This window comes from Mesoplodon bidens (assembly GCF_964165515.1).
Source record: "Mesoplodon bidens genome assembly, chromosome: 6".
Taxonomy (NCBI): Eukaryota; Metazoa; Chordata; class Mammalia; order Artiodactyla; family Ziphiidae; genus Mesoplodon; species Mesoplodon bidens.
In genome coordinates, this window is record NC_138162.1 from 40,325,583 (window position 1) to 40,341,542 (window position 15,960).

Here is a 15,960-nt window from a genome sequence, read left to right on the forward strand (position 1 = left end):
TCCGGAATGACGGTCACTGTTAAGTAACTCTGAAGGTCAGGAGCTCCTAACAAAGGGCTGTGTGGAGCCGCACGTCCCCCCACCGGCGGGCCCGCAGCCCCATGAGCGCAGCCCCTGCAGGCGGGTCAGTTCACTCCCGCTCAGTTCAGCCTCACACCATCACGTGACTGCACCAACCACTGTGGCTTCTGGAGCGTTTTAAAGCCATCCTTCCCTATGGACAGTCCTAAGAAGCTTATTTTTTTTTTTTTAAACTTCAAACATTTGTGGGAAAAGAGGCAACATCACCACAGACCCCATGGTGCCCGATGGTGCCTCCACCAGGAGCAGGGGGCCCACTGTCCTCCCAGGAATAGCACCACCACCTTGAAAACTACAGAGAAAACCAGTAAGGTGAGAAAAGGATGACACCAGAAGGGGGAGACGACCCTCTTCTTTCACGTTTTTTTTTTCCTTTTCAAAAACAGTATTAAATTAGGAAGCAAACAGGAAGAAAATAAAAACGAATCCACTATTTTATTAATAATACATCTTAGAATGTTATCCTGCACTTCTACCAAAAGGTACTAAAATTTTGGAAAGTCTAAATACAGGCCCTATCAATCAAAGTAATCCTGCAGAGGTGGTCCCAGTATGCAGAAACTCTGACTTTCTGGAAGCGCAGAAATATCCACATATTTATGTGAGGGATAGATGGAGAAGGTCCAGCAGGTCTTCCAATGGGCCTCAGGTATCTTCCATCTTTGTGTGAAAAGAACTGCACTGAACTCACAGGGGAGACTCAATTCCGATTCAGGATCTGAGGTGGCACATCCAGGGTGGGCACAAAGGCATCACACAGCCCTGTGGAGACCGTTTACAAGGATGTGCCTTTGACACGGGCTCCACCGTGAGGGCCTCTGGGAAGGTCGCCCCACGATGTGCACACTGCTGTCGGCTGATGGCTTTAGCAGCCCCATAATCCTTCCTTTGATGTCCAGGGTCAATGTGATCCTGGTCCCACCAGGGCTACGAGTAGATGCATGAAAAAGAATCTCGCTGTGATCTTCCCTGCAAAGGAAACAGCAATAAAATTTACTGCCCAGTCACAACGGAGGAATTCTTGTAAACGAGTACCTTTGTGTGTGCCTTTGCTCTCGGCTTTGGAGAGAGGACCATGAGCGGAGGACAGGAGGAGACCAGGGCACATCTCACAGCCCCAAGAACGGGCTTTACAGCTGCACCATGTGCCATTCGCTTTGCTCACACAGGGCTGTGAAAGCCGGCGGCTATAACTTGGGCTCCGTTCACAGGACAGATACTAGAAAGGCAGCCTGTTTCAGCCCCGCACTCACTCCGACTGCTTTCGGGCCGTCCTACACCGTGACAGAGGTATGCACTGCCTGCGTGGCAGGCGTGGCGCCAATGGGTGGAAGCTTGTTCCTGTCATGTCAGCAAAGCTCTAGCAACACCCACACACAGGGCACATACGCAGGGGCCTCCGCCGCCGGTCAGCTCTGCTGCGGACGCTTGGGCCTGTCTTCGTGCGGCTGCAGCCCCAGCTCCCGAGCCTCCGGGCACCCACAGACAGGAAGGCTTTGCTCTAGGGCTCGACTCCTGTTCCTGCTGAACTGAGCCAGTGTGTAAAATGAGAACTGATATCAGCTCAGTAGGCACCGGAGGGCGGGTCCAATTGACAGCCCGGAGAAGCAGTGCCTCAGCTGGGAGCTTGGTCGGCCTCGTCCCGCGCGCGGGCAGCTGCAGAAGACACAGAAACCTGGACTGCAAATACAAGAGAGAGTTCACCGTGCTCGGAAATCACAACAGGGAGTCTCCTTTGAAAGCACCCAGCTCTACTCACACGCCATCGACTGCTGACATGGTCTTACTCGACTTTCGTGATTCACTGGGTTTTAGATTTTTAAAAGAATAATTTTGCAGCTTTCAATACATTTGAACTTTCAGACACCGATGTCTGATTAGCGGATTTATATTTCCATAGACTTTTGGTATGTTCCTTGCATTCGTAACAAGACAAAGTGCATCATCCTTGGGGCCAGACAGGCTCTCATCCTCCAGAATCGTGCTCGGTCCCCGAGCTGACCGCTCAGCAGCGGCCTCTGCCCCGGCAGCTCCAACTTAACTGTCCCCATCTCACCTTCTCTTCAGGTGCAGAACTTAGCCACTGTGAACAAAGCGGAAACCAGTCACTGTTCACCAATCAGCTAAGCTCTGCACCTCGTCAGAGAGGTCGTCGGCTGGGCATAATGAAAGGGCTGGAGAGCATCTTCCAAGGCTGTTGGTTTCTTCTGTTTCCAGAGAGGAGCTATGAGATGCATCTGTTCCCCGAACTGCAGAGAGAGAGTAACTATGGCTTCTGGAGGAGCAGTCAGGGTCGTGGTTGCGTGGTAATCCCTGGCAATGTGATTTTAATCTTAAGTCACAAATCAGCATGCCAGGAACCCAAGCAGCCAGAGCACTTGGGGGCAGCGCCGCAGGGCTGCCCACATCACACGCACCAGCTTCCTCGGGCACAAGGTGAGAGCACCGCCTCCAGGCCTGCTACACTATCAAATGGGTTTTATTTCTGTTCGCTCTTCATTTACTGGGCGTCCTAGGGGTATAATTTTGAAAAATCAAAGGACTCACAGATGACCATACAAATGCCAGTGCAGCTTTGGAAGATGAAATGAAAAATGCACTGAACAGCTGTTCTGGGGTAGCAGGGGGAAAGGGCGTGCACATGACCCTGCGTTCATCCAGAAGGGGAGGGACGGAGGGGCGGTGAGAAAAGAGAAGGCTTGTGACCAGGACTACTCCTTTGCCTGCTTGGGGCAAAAAAATCACAATGAAGAACTGCCAAAGCTGTGTAGCCCGCAGTGGTTTCTCCACAATTTGGAACCCAGGGAACATCAAAGGCATGGTCTGCACCACTGTAGTTTCACACACTTCAAGAAACACAAACTCTCCGTGAAATTAAAACTCTGAAGAGAAATACGATTTATACTGATTATATGAGGTTGGCGACACGTAACTGTGTAACTGTTCTGTGTTTTAAACTGGCCCGTCGTTGAACAGGCTCTGAAGCTGCCACAGGGGAGCTCTGGGGAAGCCTGCACATAGCTGCTCCACTATGAGATACACAATCGTGGCAATTATTCCCACTACTTCCTTTCCTGGCCAACATGGCTCCTTGACTCTTCTGGAAGAACAGAATCGGACTTTAGAAAACCTTTCTCTCTTCAGTATTAGAGTTCTTTCAGATAAATAAGACAGTTAAACATATTAGACAGAAATGGTTTTTATAAGAGCAAAACATTAGAAGCAAACTAAATGTCCAACAATAGGTTAAGAATATCAACATAAAATATTAAATATCCATTAAAATTATAGAGAAGCTATATTACATGAAAAATGCTTGGAATTTGATGCTAAGTTTTAAAAAAAACACAAAATTAGACACACCCTATATCATCATGTAAAACCTTAAAGAAAACCAGAGAGTCAGAGAAATGACAACGTTAGACAAAAAATAAAAAAAATACACTTATAATCCCACAGTTCTACTTACAAAACTTTATGTACCATTGCTAAATCACTTTTAGAATGCAGAAATCCACAGTTAAAAACTACTAAAAACTACTAACGTGAACGTAACAGGTCAGTGCCAAGCACAGTCCAAGAGGAAGCAGTTTAAACATTTAGGACTCCCACTCCAGGTAACCTGCCCGCCTGCCAGCAGACACGCAATGTGGAGAAATTCAGGACACTGGGGAGGAAGGACCTGCCAGCCTCGCCCACCAGGCGGTGTCGGACAGCCCGAGGGACCGCAAGTTCTCACACGGCTGCTCACAGCTCAGGGTGTGGAGAGCCCTCCACACACCCCCGCATCAGCCTTCCCCTTGAAGACGCGGCTCACGGTTCCACGAGGCTCTCCAGCGCACCTTCTAACCGGCTCAGGATGTTCTCCTGCGAATTACCTCCCCACAAATAACAAAACCGGAAGTGGCCAAAACGGCGCCGAGGAAGGCTGTTCCGCCGGGGTGGGCGGCACGGGCTTTCCAGTGGCCGCTCGGCCAGACGAGGTGCCCCCGCACCGTAAGGGAAGCTGCTGGGGCCCTCAGCTCACCACCTGGCTTACTGGCTTACTTAGCTCCTAAGAGGAACCTCAGAGCCGAGCAATGAGAAAGGAAAGAGAGAGAATCACCTCTTTAAAATAACATCTCGGCCACCACCTCGGCTGAGGATCTGTCCATCTGCTCCTTGCTCAGCTCGAAGCACCTGCGGGCGAGATGCTGCTGCCGGGCATCCTCACTCACCATCAGCTCCCCGTAGAGGTAGATGCCCATGGCCTGTAGAAGGCACAGAGGCCAGAGAGCTGAAGAAAAGGCAATCATGTGTCCCCACGCACTTGAGTGCACAGTCTGTGCTTGTTCCGCACGGACTTGCTGGTCTGGAAGTTACAAAGACCCTAGAAAAGACAGACAGCTGACTAGCTGTACTTCAGGAACCTGCAGTTTTCGATCCCCTTCTCTTTCTTGTTCTCACTGCAACCCCCAAGGAATTCTTGGCTATCAAGTCCGTCAACAGACCCTGGTGGTTGAACTGACGACACGGCGAGCATTTCTCTAGTGATGGCTGACGAGGACAGGGAGGTTCCCATGGTGACTGACCCCCGTGGAAACCCCCTCAGCTGAAAGAAGCACCCGAGGCGCCGTGTGTATGTCATACAGACACAGGCCATGTTCCTAAGAAAGTGTGTGCCTAGCACAGCTGGGGAACAAAGACCACCCCATCACATGGCGCCACGGGTGGGGAGAGCCATCGGGCCGCCGTGGAAGATGCCTGTTGCTCCAGCCCAGCCTGCCAGCTCCTTTCAACGGGCCCCACTACCGCGGCAAACACTGGCTCTTCTGTTTCGAGAACAATGACTCACATCTGCATTTTTCCTACAGTTTTAAAAACAGCCAGTTATGTTCTGGAAAACCAAGAGATCCACTTGGTTCCGCCTTCTCTCTTGTTCTAAGCTTAGTTATGCTACAAATTACGTTCTCCTGGAGCAAATTAAAAGAAGAATCTCAAATACAGCGCAACAATGGTTAGGGGTTAGGGGGTTCAAAAATTCTTTCCTGAAAAAGCCGATGGTAATCCTTATTTGGCAAAGTTCATGGTTCCAAATAGACTGCAGTTAATTTTGGTTTTCAGAACAGGCCTTAAGCTGCTCTTACATTTTGTCCTTATACTCCCCTCTGTGTTTCCAAACACCTCTTGCTTCACTGTGCAAATGTGACATTTCTTCTGGTACAAAGCCATGTATTTTTCTTTGCGGGAATAACGAGCCCTCACTTGCTGGCTGCCCCCTGTACTCAGGCCCTCTCAAAAGTCCCTTTGTTGGGCTTCCCTGGTGGCGCAGTGGTTGAGAGTCCGCCCGCCGATGCAGGGGACGCGGGTTCGTGCCCCGGTCCGGGAAGATCCCACATGCCGCGGAGCGGCTAGGCCCGTGAGCCATGGCCGCTGAGCCTGCGCGTCTGGAGTCTGTGCTGCGCAACGGGAGAGGCCACGACAGTGAGAGGCCCGCATACCGCAAAAAAAAAAAAAAAAAAAAAAGTCCCTTTGTTGCCCCTACCCCAACTCTCCACCCCAACTGAAACATGGCTCCATTCTGTCAGCCCACAGCGCCCGGCAGAAAGCTCACTCAGAGGCATGCACTGGTCACACCAACAGGAACGAGAGGCAGCCAACTTCCCGCGGCCGACAGAAGCCATGGCACATGCACCACCATGGACAGCCACGCTGGGGGACACGGTGTGGTGGGGTGCTGACCCCCACAGGCTGCGGCCCAGCAGAGGTGGCAAGGAAAACATCTTCCAACGGGTTCGTGCACGCACGTGCTTCCTGTGGGCTCCTTGCAAGGTGATCGCTTTCCCTGGTGAACAGTGAGGAAAGTTCTCACGGGAAGGAATCTCAGCACAGGGTTCCACCTGGTGTGGCAGGTGCAGATACAGACCAGATTGTCCCAGCCAGCCGGGGCTCTCCCTGTCTAATCTTCATATATACTTTAAGTGAGGGCCACTGAAGGCAAAGGACACACCATGGCATCACTAAGCCACAACCCTGACCTAATGAATCTGAGGTTCAAAGATGCAGAAAGCTCCTGAGGTCTGCCCATGCTTCACTTGGTAACAGCAGTGGGCCACAGTTACGTCAAACCAAGGGAGCTTCTAAGGGACATGATTCAATGGGATACAAAGACAGAGGAAAAAAATCAGCTCACAAGTTTGGTAGGTAAGCACCTAACAACTCTTTAAAATCCTTGAAAAATGTTTAAATATTTGCTGTTTAAATAGAGATGTCGACAAATTGGGTCCCTGTGTTAAGTGTACTGCATAGTCAGGGGAGGGCATTTGAAGAATCCCCATCTGCTGAAAACAGAAACTTACCTGATCCTCCTGAAGGAACCTCTCAACGCTTCTGTATGCTTTTGTGTATTTGTGCTTAACAACAAGTTCACACCATCGATGGCGAACCTAAAGAAAGGGGAAGATCCAGTAAGCAAAAAACTGGTAGGTTTCCCTGGCCTAACAAGTTTAATGATGGAGAGCCTTTCCTGTTCGAAAAAGTTACTCTCTGAAGCATATTAACTTTGTTGACGCTTTTAAATTTCATTTTAATTTCACTTCTTTTACAAAGGAAGGAACCATGAGGTCCCTTCATGAGGAGGGCTGCCAGTCCACTTTAGGGGAAGAGGGTGCATGTTTCACTTAGGTGTTTTGATGTTTTTAAAGACAATTTTGCAAGATAATAGATAAATGCACAATGTAACTGGGAAATTAAACACACAGCCCTGGGCAGCCAGGCTGCTGCTCTGCCCTGCGGGATGCTGTCAACGAAGGTTTCCTTTATAAACCACAACTACTTAATTTCCTGCAATAACCGATTTGGTTCAGTGCTGGTGATTCCAACAGTAAACACAGTAAAAGGAGGAAGACACCGCTCTCCACATTCCTAAGAGGCAAAGCGCACCCTCTGAGGAGCTCAGGGTGCCTGCTGGAGGGGAGCAGCCCACTTTGACGCAGGCAGACCCTGCCACGTGCCCACGACTGTGTGGCTGCAGGGCTGCACAACCTACTGAAAACAGACGAGCTAAGTGTGGGGGTGCCCTTTAGTAAAGATACGTGACAAAAGGCTTACAAGCAGGAATTTGCCAGGAAACCCTCCCCCAAACCCTACAGACAATAGGGGAGCTGGATCCCAGCACTGGCTGCCTCTGCGGGTAAGAGGCAGTCTCGCACCACCCCCCCCCCGCCCCGCCATCTCTAGGCACTTCAGACACATTCTTTACGTGGAGATGCTACCTACATTTGGTTTAAGAATTCAGTCCTGGGCCATTTTCTACTGCATTAAAGCCCTCTCAGTTAAATCCGGTGAGCAGTCCACCATTTTATATTCCATTATTGGTTCAACACTAGCCATACATGGAAGTGATTACGTGCATTTAAAAAATAAAAAAGCCTCCTTCCATCACTCTTTGTTTTTACTGCCTTTGAAAGAGGGAGAGCCTTTATAGTAATCCATTTGTGGCAATAGTAAAATGTAAGCAATTTCAACATTTTGGCTGGGGCCCCTGTAAATTGTATCATTACCCACTGATGGCCGGATCTCTTCTTTAATCCACCATAAATAGATTTACACACAGACAATTAGGAATGAAGTAAAGAAAAAATCTTTTGGAAAGAATCCTTCCCCTGAGACATGAGGGGGTTCTGGTGGTGGGCCCTTTGCTTACAGGCAGCCGGGCCCTTTGAACTTCTAAGAAAAGGATGCCAACAAACTTTTTACATTCACGAAGGAATTTCAGAGGCACATGGAAATGAGCTAATAGCCTTGGATCATCACAGCAAAAGGGAAGCAGGTTGGGCTGGACAGGTCTTGGAAATCTTTCTACCTTCAACAAAATGTTCTCCTTCCTATATAGCCAGTAGAAATTAACACCATAAAAGGGAAAGGGTAGCCCTTAAAATATCTGGAGCAAAAGAACAATTGAACAGAGCTCAGATACTGCACCAACCAGAGAAGAAGCTACCAGAACAACCAAATCCCCGCTCTCGTGCTTTGGTTTGAGTCCCAAAGGCTGAGCACTGGACAGAACCCAAATGGGCCCCTTGGATGCCTCCATTTCTCGTTTCTGTCCCAACTCACAGAAACCACCAGTCCCATCCACGCACCAGTGGATGTGCTGTGTCTTTCTGTTTGTGAGCTCTGTGAAAGGAGAAGGCCCCGGCAAGCCAGTGTGGCCCGGTGGGACGTCCGCCATGCGGCATGAGAGTCAGGGGACTTGGGGCCACCTGCTCTCACTTCTCACCACTGCACAGGGGGACAGCTGTACCAGCTTTTAGGAGAGACAAGTATAAGAGAACTCTTGTCAGCTTGACAGTGATCTAACGACTTAGATTTTGCAACCTGATCACACCAAGCCTTTGACAAGGACAGTTGTTTATCACTCCAAAACTTGGGGACACTATATTTTTTTAGATCTGATTTTGAGAATGGAGGTATTATTGGCCTCCCATTATTTTTCTCCCTGTGCTCTCCTTCATCTTATTTACACATACAGAAATAACAAAGCATAAATTAGGGTCTGTTTCCTGGTAGGATAAGGTCCACAGAGGGGCAAAAGGCAGGGTCGGTCCCACTACAACGACTGGAAGAAGATCCAGCAGCTGAGCTGAGTGAAAGAGGCTCTTTCACAACCAATATGAAGTCAGCATTTCCACTTCTCTTACTGTTAAAAATAGTCAGTTGTCACAATTAATAAGAGATCTAGTCTTCTGACCCCTGAAGGCTAACATGGCATCCAGGAAATACAGACCAACCCCTCTCTCCACCCCACAAAGAGCAGAAAAAACAACAAGCCTTTTCATTACAAAAGAATTAAACATAATTCAAAATTTCAATGACAGGATGTTTAAAAGACATCACGGAGATGCTGTGTGAGGCTGAGGGCCCAACAGATATCTCTTGCTTGTGCCCAGGGTTTTTACTTCTCTTCGCATTTCTTTGAGAAACAAAGAAAATTTTTATCTCTTATCCTCTAAATTGTCCAGGACCCACAATTCACAAGGCCACTTGTCACACCTGGAACGGGGGTCTTCCCGAAAAGCTGGCAGCAAAGTGACATTTGTCACAATTTCTCCCAGCAATATTTCCACGGTGGGCACTGATGGGTATACCTCCTTTCTCCAGATCACTGAGAAACTTAAAAAAAAAAATTCCTGACAGAGGTCACCACACTTGTATCTGGCTCCTTCCCCTGTTGATAATGGAGGAAAGTGAAGTTCCCGGTGCTGGGGAGCATCAGAGAATTCAGAAGCAGAGGCAGGTCTCTAAGAAGAAAGCTGTCTGCTCTGCAGATCTGCTCTTCTTCATTTTCTAATTAATTAATTAGTTAATGGTGGTAGTGGTCACCTTGTCTTTTAACTTCCTCAGTGAGGTGAAAAGTAAACAAACACCACCACATAAATACGTCTGTGGGAACACCTGGGCCCAGCAGGCCTTCCACAGCGTCTATGGCCTCTTGACTCAGTTCATTTAGCATCAACGTTTCACGGGTGTATACATTACGCTAAAACCAATCAATACTTACACTTTGAATATTCACATTATTCCGCAATGTCTCAAGAGAGAGAAAAAAATTTAATGCCTTTTTCAACGGTGACTCAGATTCAAAAAGTCATTCCAAAGTCATGCTAGGAATCACCTGAAAGCCTCGAGCCGAGCCAGCAAACCTCAGCCCTGAATTCCAGCAACACCTTCACGCCACAGACAGGTAAGGGGCAAGGGCGAGGGAAGGGGGAGCGGGCAGAAAAAGAATAAGAAATCTCAAGAAAATCAGAAAAGGGACGTTTCAGGAGTGGGAAGAGGCGAAGCTGCCCGTGGTGGCGAACAGCAGGGTCGGAGGACCTGGAGCACCAGCACCCTCGTTCCAGCTGCCCCAGAGCGTGTGGTGTCGCACACTGGAAGCCTTGCCTCTGGAGCATGTGCCCATCTTTTCCTCACTGAGTCTTCAGTGCAGACAGCAGCTGGTCTGACCCACCTCCTGCCAGGACAGGAGTGCATCCACCACCCACACCACACAAGCAAAGCATTTAGCAGTCCCTGGCACAGGAATGAGGGGGGGATGATGATGAAGAAGGGGAACGTGGGTCCCTGACCCTTGCCACAGTGAAGATGTGCACACACAGGTGTGCACCCATTATACTCTGGTCCAACAAAAATTAGTTGGACTAATTCGAACACTTTTCAAAGTGTTCTGCTTAAGGGACATTGAACAGAAAAATGATATGGGTGGTTCCCTCAGTGCACAGGTAGGTTTTTAATTAGCAGTGCTAATTTACACCTTTGGAAATGAATTCCAGAAGCTTCCAGGTTTCCAAAGCCTCCATGAACAGAGGGTGAGGAGCGCAGAGATATCAGTGCTCTCCCAGGAGTGCCCACTAATGCAACGGTTCTTTGGGGCTGGGTGAACATGGGAGGGTCTCAGAATTTGGGGCAGGAAGAAGGAAGGGTAAGCCTGCAGAAGCCCATTCATGTCAGACCCACATTTGGTGATGGGACATTAAAACCCTCCTATAATTCATGTAACTGTAACTGCTCCAGGATGGGGGACCCCCGACCCACAGCAGGGACTCCACCGGGAGGATGGAGCGTATTGGTGGTAACAGGCCCGAGCCACCTGGGAGACCTGAGCAGACATGTGTCCTGGGTATACAAAACATATTTGGCACATGATATGTATACATGTGTATGTGCACACACGCGCGCACACACACACACCGAAACAAAAGTTTCTTTTTTAATACTTTCCCTCACTATATGCAACCGCTGATAGTTATTGTTCTTCTTTCTTTATGCTGGCTGGCAACCTACTAAACTGATTTCATGACCCACTGGGTCCTGATCCAGAGCTGTCTCCCCAGGGCGGGGGCTAGAAGAGGCTCTGCCCCTGGGCTACTGTGGGAACTGCCCCAGGTCGCTGCTGCAAGCGTTAGGATTTTGACTCCCACACAGTAAGTGCTTGTCTTCTTAGCAGGAGTAGCATGTTTCTGGCTTTCATTTCCACTTCAAAAGTTCTATTTCTTGAATTTATAAAAACTTGATAGTATCAACTCCAAGGAAAGGTTAACTGGTGAAAACCGAAGGAGCAAGGTGCCTGTCAGGTGGGTGTTGAGGAGGGAAGGCACTGGCAGGGAGTGGGAAGCAGGAGGGAGAGGATGGGACAACACAGCCGAGGAGGAAGAGCCGGCCTGCCCTGCACCTAGCCTCAGGACTGAGACACCAGCGCCAGCGTGAACCCGCAGAGGAAGCAGGGGCTCCTTCAGGGAGGGGCCTCCTCGAGGCCTGGAGGAGCTGGTACTTACCATCCACCCTCGGGGAAGTATACCCAGGGGCCAGGCGCCTGGGAATTTTACAAACCGGTCTATAAAGACAGCCTTGGGCTTCCCTGGTGGCGCAGTGGTTGAGAGTCCGCCTGCCGATGCAGGGGACACGGGTTCGTGCCCTGTTCTGGGAAGATCCCACATGCCGCGGAGCGGCTGGGCCCGTGAGCCATGGCCGTTGAGCCTGCGCGTCCGGAGCCTGTGCTCCGCAACGGGAGAGGCCACAACAGTGAGAGGCCCACATACTGCAAAAAAAAAAAAAAAGACAGCCTTGCCCCAGCATCAGCTCTAGGCACATGGCATTTCTACCATTTCAAGAACATTATCACTACCCAAGAGGCCCAGGCGATCTGAACGACTTCTGGCCGGCCTCTCTGATTTCCAGCAGTGCTGGAAAAGCGAGACCTGCCTTGTAGGGTCAAACCACAGCTCAGATTCAGGGACAAGTCCCACGATCCACTGGGCACCTCTGTGATATAACCACACGTACCTCTCATTTAATTGTTCCCTCCTGGAAAAGGAAAGAAAAACTGCTAAAAGACAACCCCCCCACCAGCCCCCCAATCTCTTCAATCTGAGAATTTTAACACATCCAGAACCAACTCCTATTAAACTCTAGAACAGGGGTTGCCAATTTTTTCTGTCAAGGGCTATACACAGTGAGCATTTATGGCTTCTCACCCCATTTGCCCTCGTATCACCAGAGCAGCCCTAGACAATACGTAAATGAGTGGGCATGGCTATCTTCAGATAAAACTTTATTTACCAAAAAAAGGGCAGTAGGCTGGACCAGCCAGCTCTAGTTTGCTGATCCTTGATCTGCAAAGGAAGCCCACGCCTTAGGCTGCCCGAGTGATGTGCTAACCCCCCAAATCCACCAGCACGACGCCAGAGAACACAGAGCTGGGAGGCCCTCACCAGCTGGCTCCGGCCAGCTTCTGCCCATTCTGCCAGGCAATCTAGGGTGTTCTTGAATGTGGGGACTTTTCTTTCCTCCGTGGACTGCACCCCTCTGCACCGAAAAATCTGCTCTGGCATTCGTTCAGAAACAGAGCCCCTCTTGGCCTACAGCCCAGCATGAATGCAAGGCGCCACTTGTGGGTAGGGGATCGAACACTGAGGAAATGCGAACTTTAGGAAGAATAATCCCCTCCACCAGGTCACTCCCAATCTCCCTCGCTGACCAGACGCTTCCTCTGCAAATCACTACACACCCCAGACCCTGTGTTCATTAACCCTTTACAATTCTCAATGCTCTTTTTATACCTTTTGTCTCAAGTTTCTTTTTTTTTTTTTTGTCTTCAATTTTAGTGTGTTCTCCATGAAGCTACTTCAAAGAAATAATTCTTACACGAGAATACTCCCCCACAAGCTGCTCATTATCTTATGGACTAATTTTCCACAGGAGTTTTTCAGACTTTCCTTAAACATAATTCTTCTTTTAATAAAAATGTAATCTGTAACTCCAGTACATATAAAGACATATTAGGGAGAAAAACATACGTGGGTTATTCAAGCAGTTTAAATCAGTCTGGTAGAAAACATCTTAAATTAAAGACTAAACTCCCTTGGTTGGGGGGCTGGGTTCCTTTGAGGTGGAGTCTGCAAACCAGGGTCTCACAGAAGCCTAACTGTGCTTGAAGAGTAAGTGGAGTCACAGAGGCTGAACAGACGCGCTGCAGGGTTAGACAAAACAGCTCAGTGTTAACAACTTGGCTAACACCCCAAATTTGGTTCTGGTAGCCACTGTGCCATCAACAAAGCACATTACACAGTCAAGGTCGGACTCAGAAAATCAGCTGGGTTGCTTCTGTCACTGCAAGCCTGGAGCCAGGGTTTGTTTCGGTGCATACTCACCGCCACACTTGAAAAAGCACCTGTGGCTCCTGCACACAGCTGCTTCCCTTGCTTTATTTTTGAATAGTAAAAATTATAAAAAGGTAGCTTTACATATAAACAACATGGATATATTATTTTGTGTTTTTCCTTATTCTCCATTTGCTGCTGTTGGATTTACCAGCTTAGTGTGGCCCATATACTTTAACATAATAACAACTGCAGGGCATCCCCTTATTAATATACTACAGTTCCATTAGTCTTTCAATCCACTGACGATGCCAGAAAGTCCATCTCAATCAACTGTGTCCCAGAAAGTCCCAAAGTGTGTTAATAGCCTTTAGCTTTTTACCAAGAAGGCTATGAGGGGTCAAGCCAACAGAGGTCAAGGACATCTGCTGTGACACTGGATGGCACCGCTGTGGCCCCACCTCATCCAGCACACCCTAGGTTAGTGGAATGACCTGATATTGATATGTCCACATCCCTTAACTCACCTCTTGGGCCCAGAATTCCTCAGCTCCACCCGCTTCCCCAGGGGTCACTCTCTCAGAGCTGTGTCTTACATCCTCTCCAGCCCAATGGTCGTTGAAACTGCTATCTCCTTATTCAGTAGTTTATGTCTTTACTAACAGTAAAGTGCAAGCTCCATGAGAGCATGGGCCTGGGGGCCTTCAGGCTACCTCCAGGCCCTGTCTCAATGCCTGGCACATAAGTAGCTGCTTAATAAATGTTTCTGAATAAACGTACCATTTAAAAAACTCAGAATGCTTTTCAGCGACTTTGAAATTATAATGCACAGTTGGAAGCTGTAAAATGCTTTGAAGAATGCCACCCATCCTATTTATGACAGGAAGCACTCCTCTTTTTAAGTCCTTTTGATTTCAGAATTTACTGTTGAAGGGGAAAAAAAAAAAATCTGTCCAGGGAACACGATCTGGGAAGCCCATTAAACCTCATTTTGAGTTCCATTTTATAATCTGTAAACAGAAAGACCAAGGCTCATGGCTTTTGTGAGTTAATAAGTCTAACACTGCAATAAACGAACCTACTTTTTAAATTTGTGTCCTTAAATTAGATTTAATGTTGCTTTAAAGTGGGTTTACTGCTGGTGAGGGAAGCCTGCCTGGCAGCCTGGGCGTGGGGAAGCCTTCCTAGAGCAGCTCCAGAACAGCCTTTCCAGCAAGTATTTCGTTTAGGGGCCATCTGTAACGATCCAGGATGTCTCATCTGCTCATTCTCATGAGAAAAGATGAGGGCACAGTTGAGTGTACAGTTGTCACATAAAGATTTCCAACACTTCTCTTCTCCTTCTCTCTCTCACCTTACAGCTCCTTACTCTCAAAGGGATCTTAACACTGTTTTAACTAAAGGGAATGAAAAGTTGCTCTGTGCACTGCCACAAAGCCAGGCCAGGAAACCCCCTTCGCCCTGAAGTTAAGACAACAAACGAGGCAGCGGAGGCTCTCAGCTCTTTTTCAAGGGCTCTTGCTAACCTTGCTTGAGTCAGACCCTAAAACTCTCTGCTCTATGTTAACTGGTTATAGCCGGTAACAACGGGTTTTTACCAGTTATAACTAGAGCTGTGGCAACGTGCAAAACAGGGATCGTCCAAACCTGCTATCGGGATCATCACACCAAGTGTGCACATGGAGAGTGACGGTGAGGATCAAAGGTGATGACAAACATCAAGTTTTATATGTTCTCTCAGGCCAATTCCAACCTTTCTTCCTTCTCCTATGTATATACTATTTCATTTAATGACATTAATGCTATTCAAGGCAGCTGGCTCCAAAAAGTAGAACTCAGTAGGCCATGTTGAGTCCACCCTGAAATACAGTACAGTGAGCCTTCCCTCCCTATCAAAATAGCACACTAAATGGTAAAACGTTCCAGTATGGAATTCCACCTCCTTTCCTCATTTCATTAACATATGACACATGGCCTTTGCTAAAAAAAGGACTTTTACTGTTGGCAGAAAACTGACCATGGGTTACTTCCTCTGAGAAGCTCTGAAGGGACACCCGTGCTTTCTCTCCATTTCCTCAGGGGCAGACGTGACCAACTCCGGAGGGCCTCACCAAGTCTGCCAAAAAGGTTCGCTCCCTCCTGAAGGGGCTTCCCTATAGCTTTAGTTATCCAATCACCTTATCCTGTCATATACTAGTCACTCTATTCCAGAATACCTGGAGATCCAGGAAATGTCATTCTCCAAAAAAATAAGTACTGGGTATTAAGGATGAAGTGGTGAATAAAACAGATAAGATCCTGCCCTCTTTGAGCTTACAGTTCAGTAGAAAGTCTAAGAAAAATCCAGTAAACAGGCAGGAACAGACTCATGTTAGTGACAAACGCCCTGACAGGAGATAACAGGATGCAATGAGGGCAATGGGAGTGACCCAGGGATGTAGTCAGGAGACTCCCTGAGAAAGGGCCACTCAAACTAAGAGACAAAGGAAGAAAAGACACCAACTGCTGAACGGGGCAGCCTAAGCTCAGTCGATTTCCAGCCTTACCACATGTTCCATGAAAAAATTCAACCCTCCCTTCCCCGTTTCTTCTTAGCGGCTATTTCTTCCAAGCGGCTATTTCTTCCAATACCTTCCTTACAGAAGCTAGAGAAATGAACTTTAAAAATTAAACCCGAAGATTTAAATGTAAGAGCTAAAACTATAAAACTCTTAGAAGAAAACACAGACATAAGTCTTCT

At 48.2% G+C, this 15,960-nt stretch overlaps 1 protein-coding gene across 4 annotated transcripts in view; it reads right to left on the reverse strand.

The window, feature by feature from the left end:
* Positions 1–856: 856 nt before the first annotated feature.
* Positions 857–15,960, reverse strand: part of AOPEP (aminopeptidase O (putative)) — a 378,384-nt gene continuing 363,280 nt past the window's right edge. For all 4 annotated transcript variants that reach the window (XM_081236407.1, XM_081236408.1, XM_081236406.1 and 1 more), the window contains 3 exons: positions 6,420–6,506; positions 4,187–4,331; positions 857–1,050 (listed from right to left, as the gene is read on the reverse strand). In XM_081236407.1, the coding sequence (XP_081092533.1) occupies positions 4,191–4,331; positions 6,420–6,506 (228 nt within the window). In that variant the 3' untranslated portion in view covers positions 857–1,050; positions 4,187–4,190. The remainder of the gene's footprint in view (positions 1,051–4,186; positions 4,332–6,419; positions 6,507–15,960) is intronic.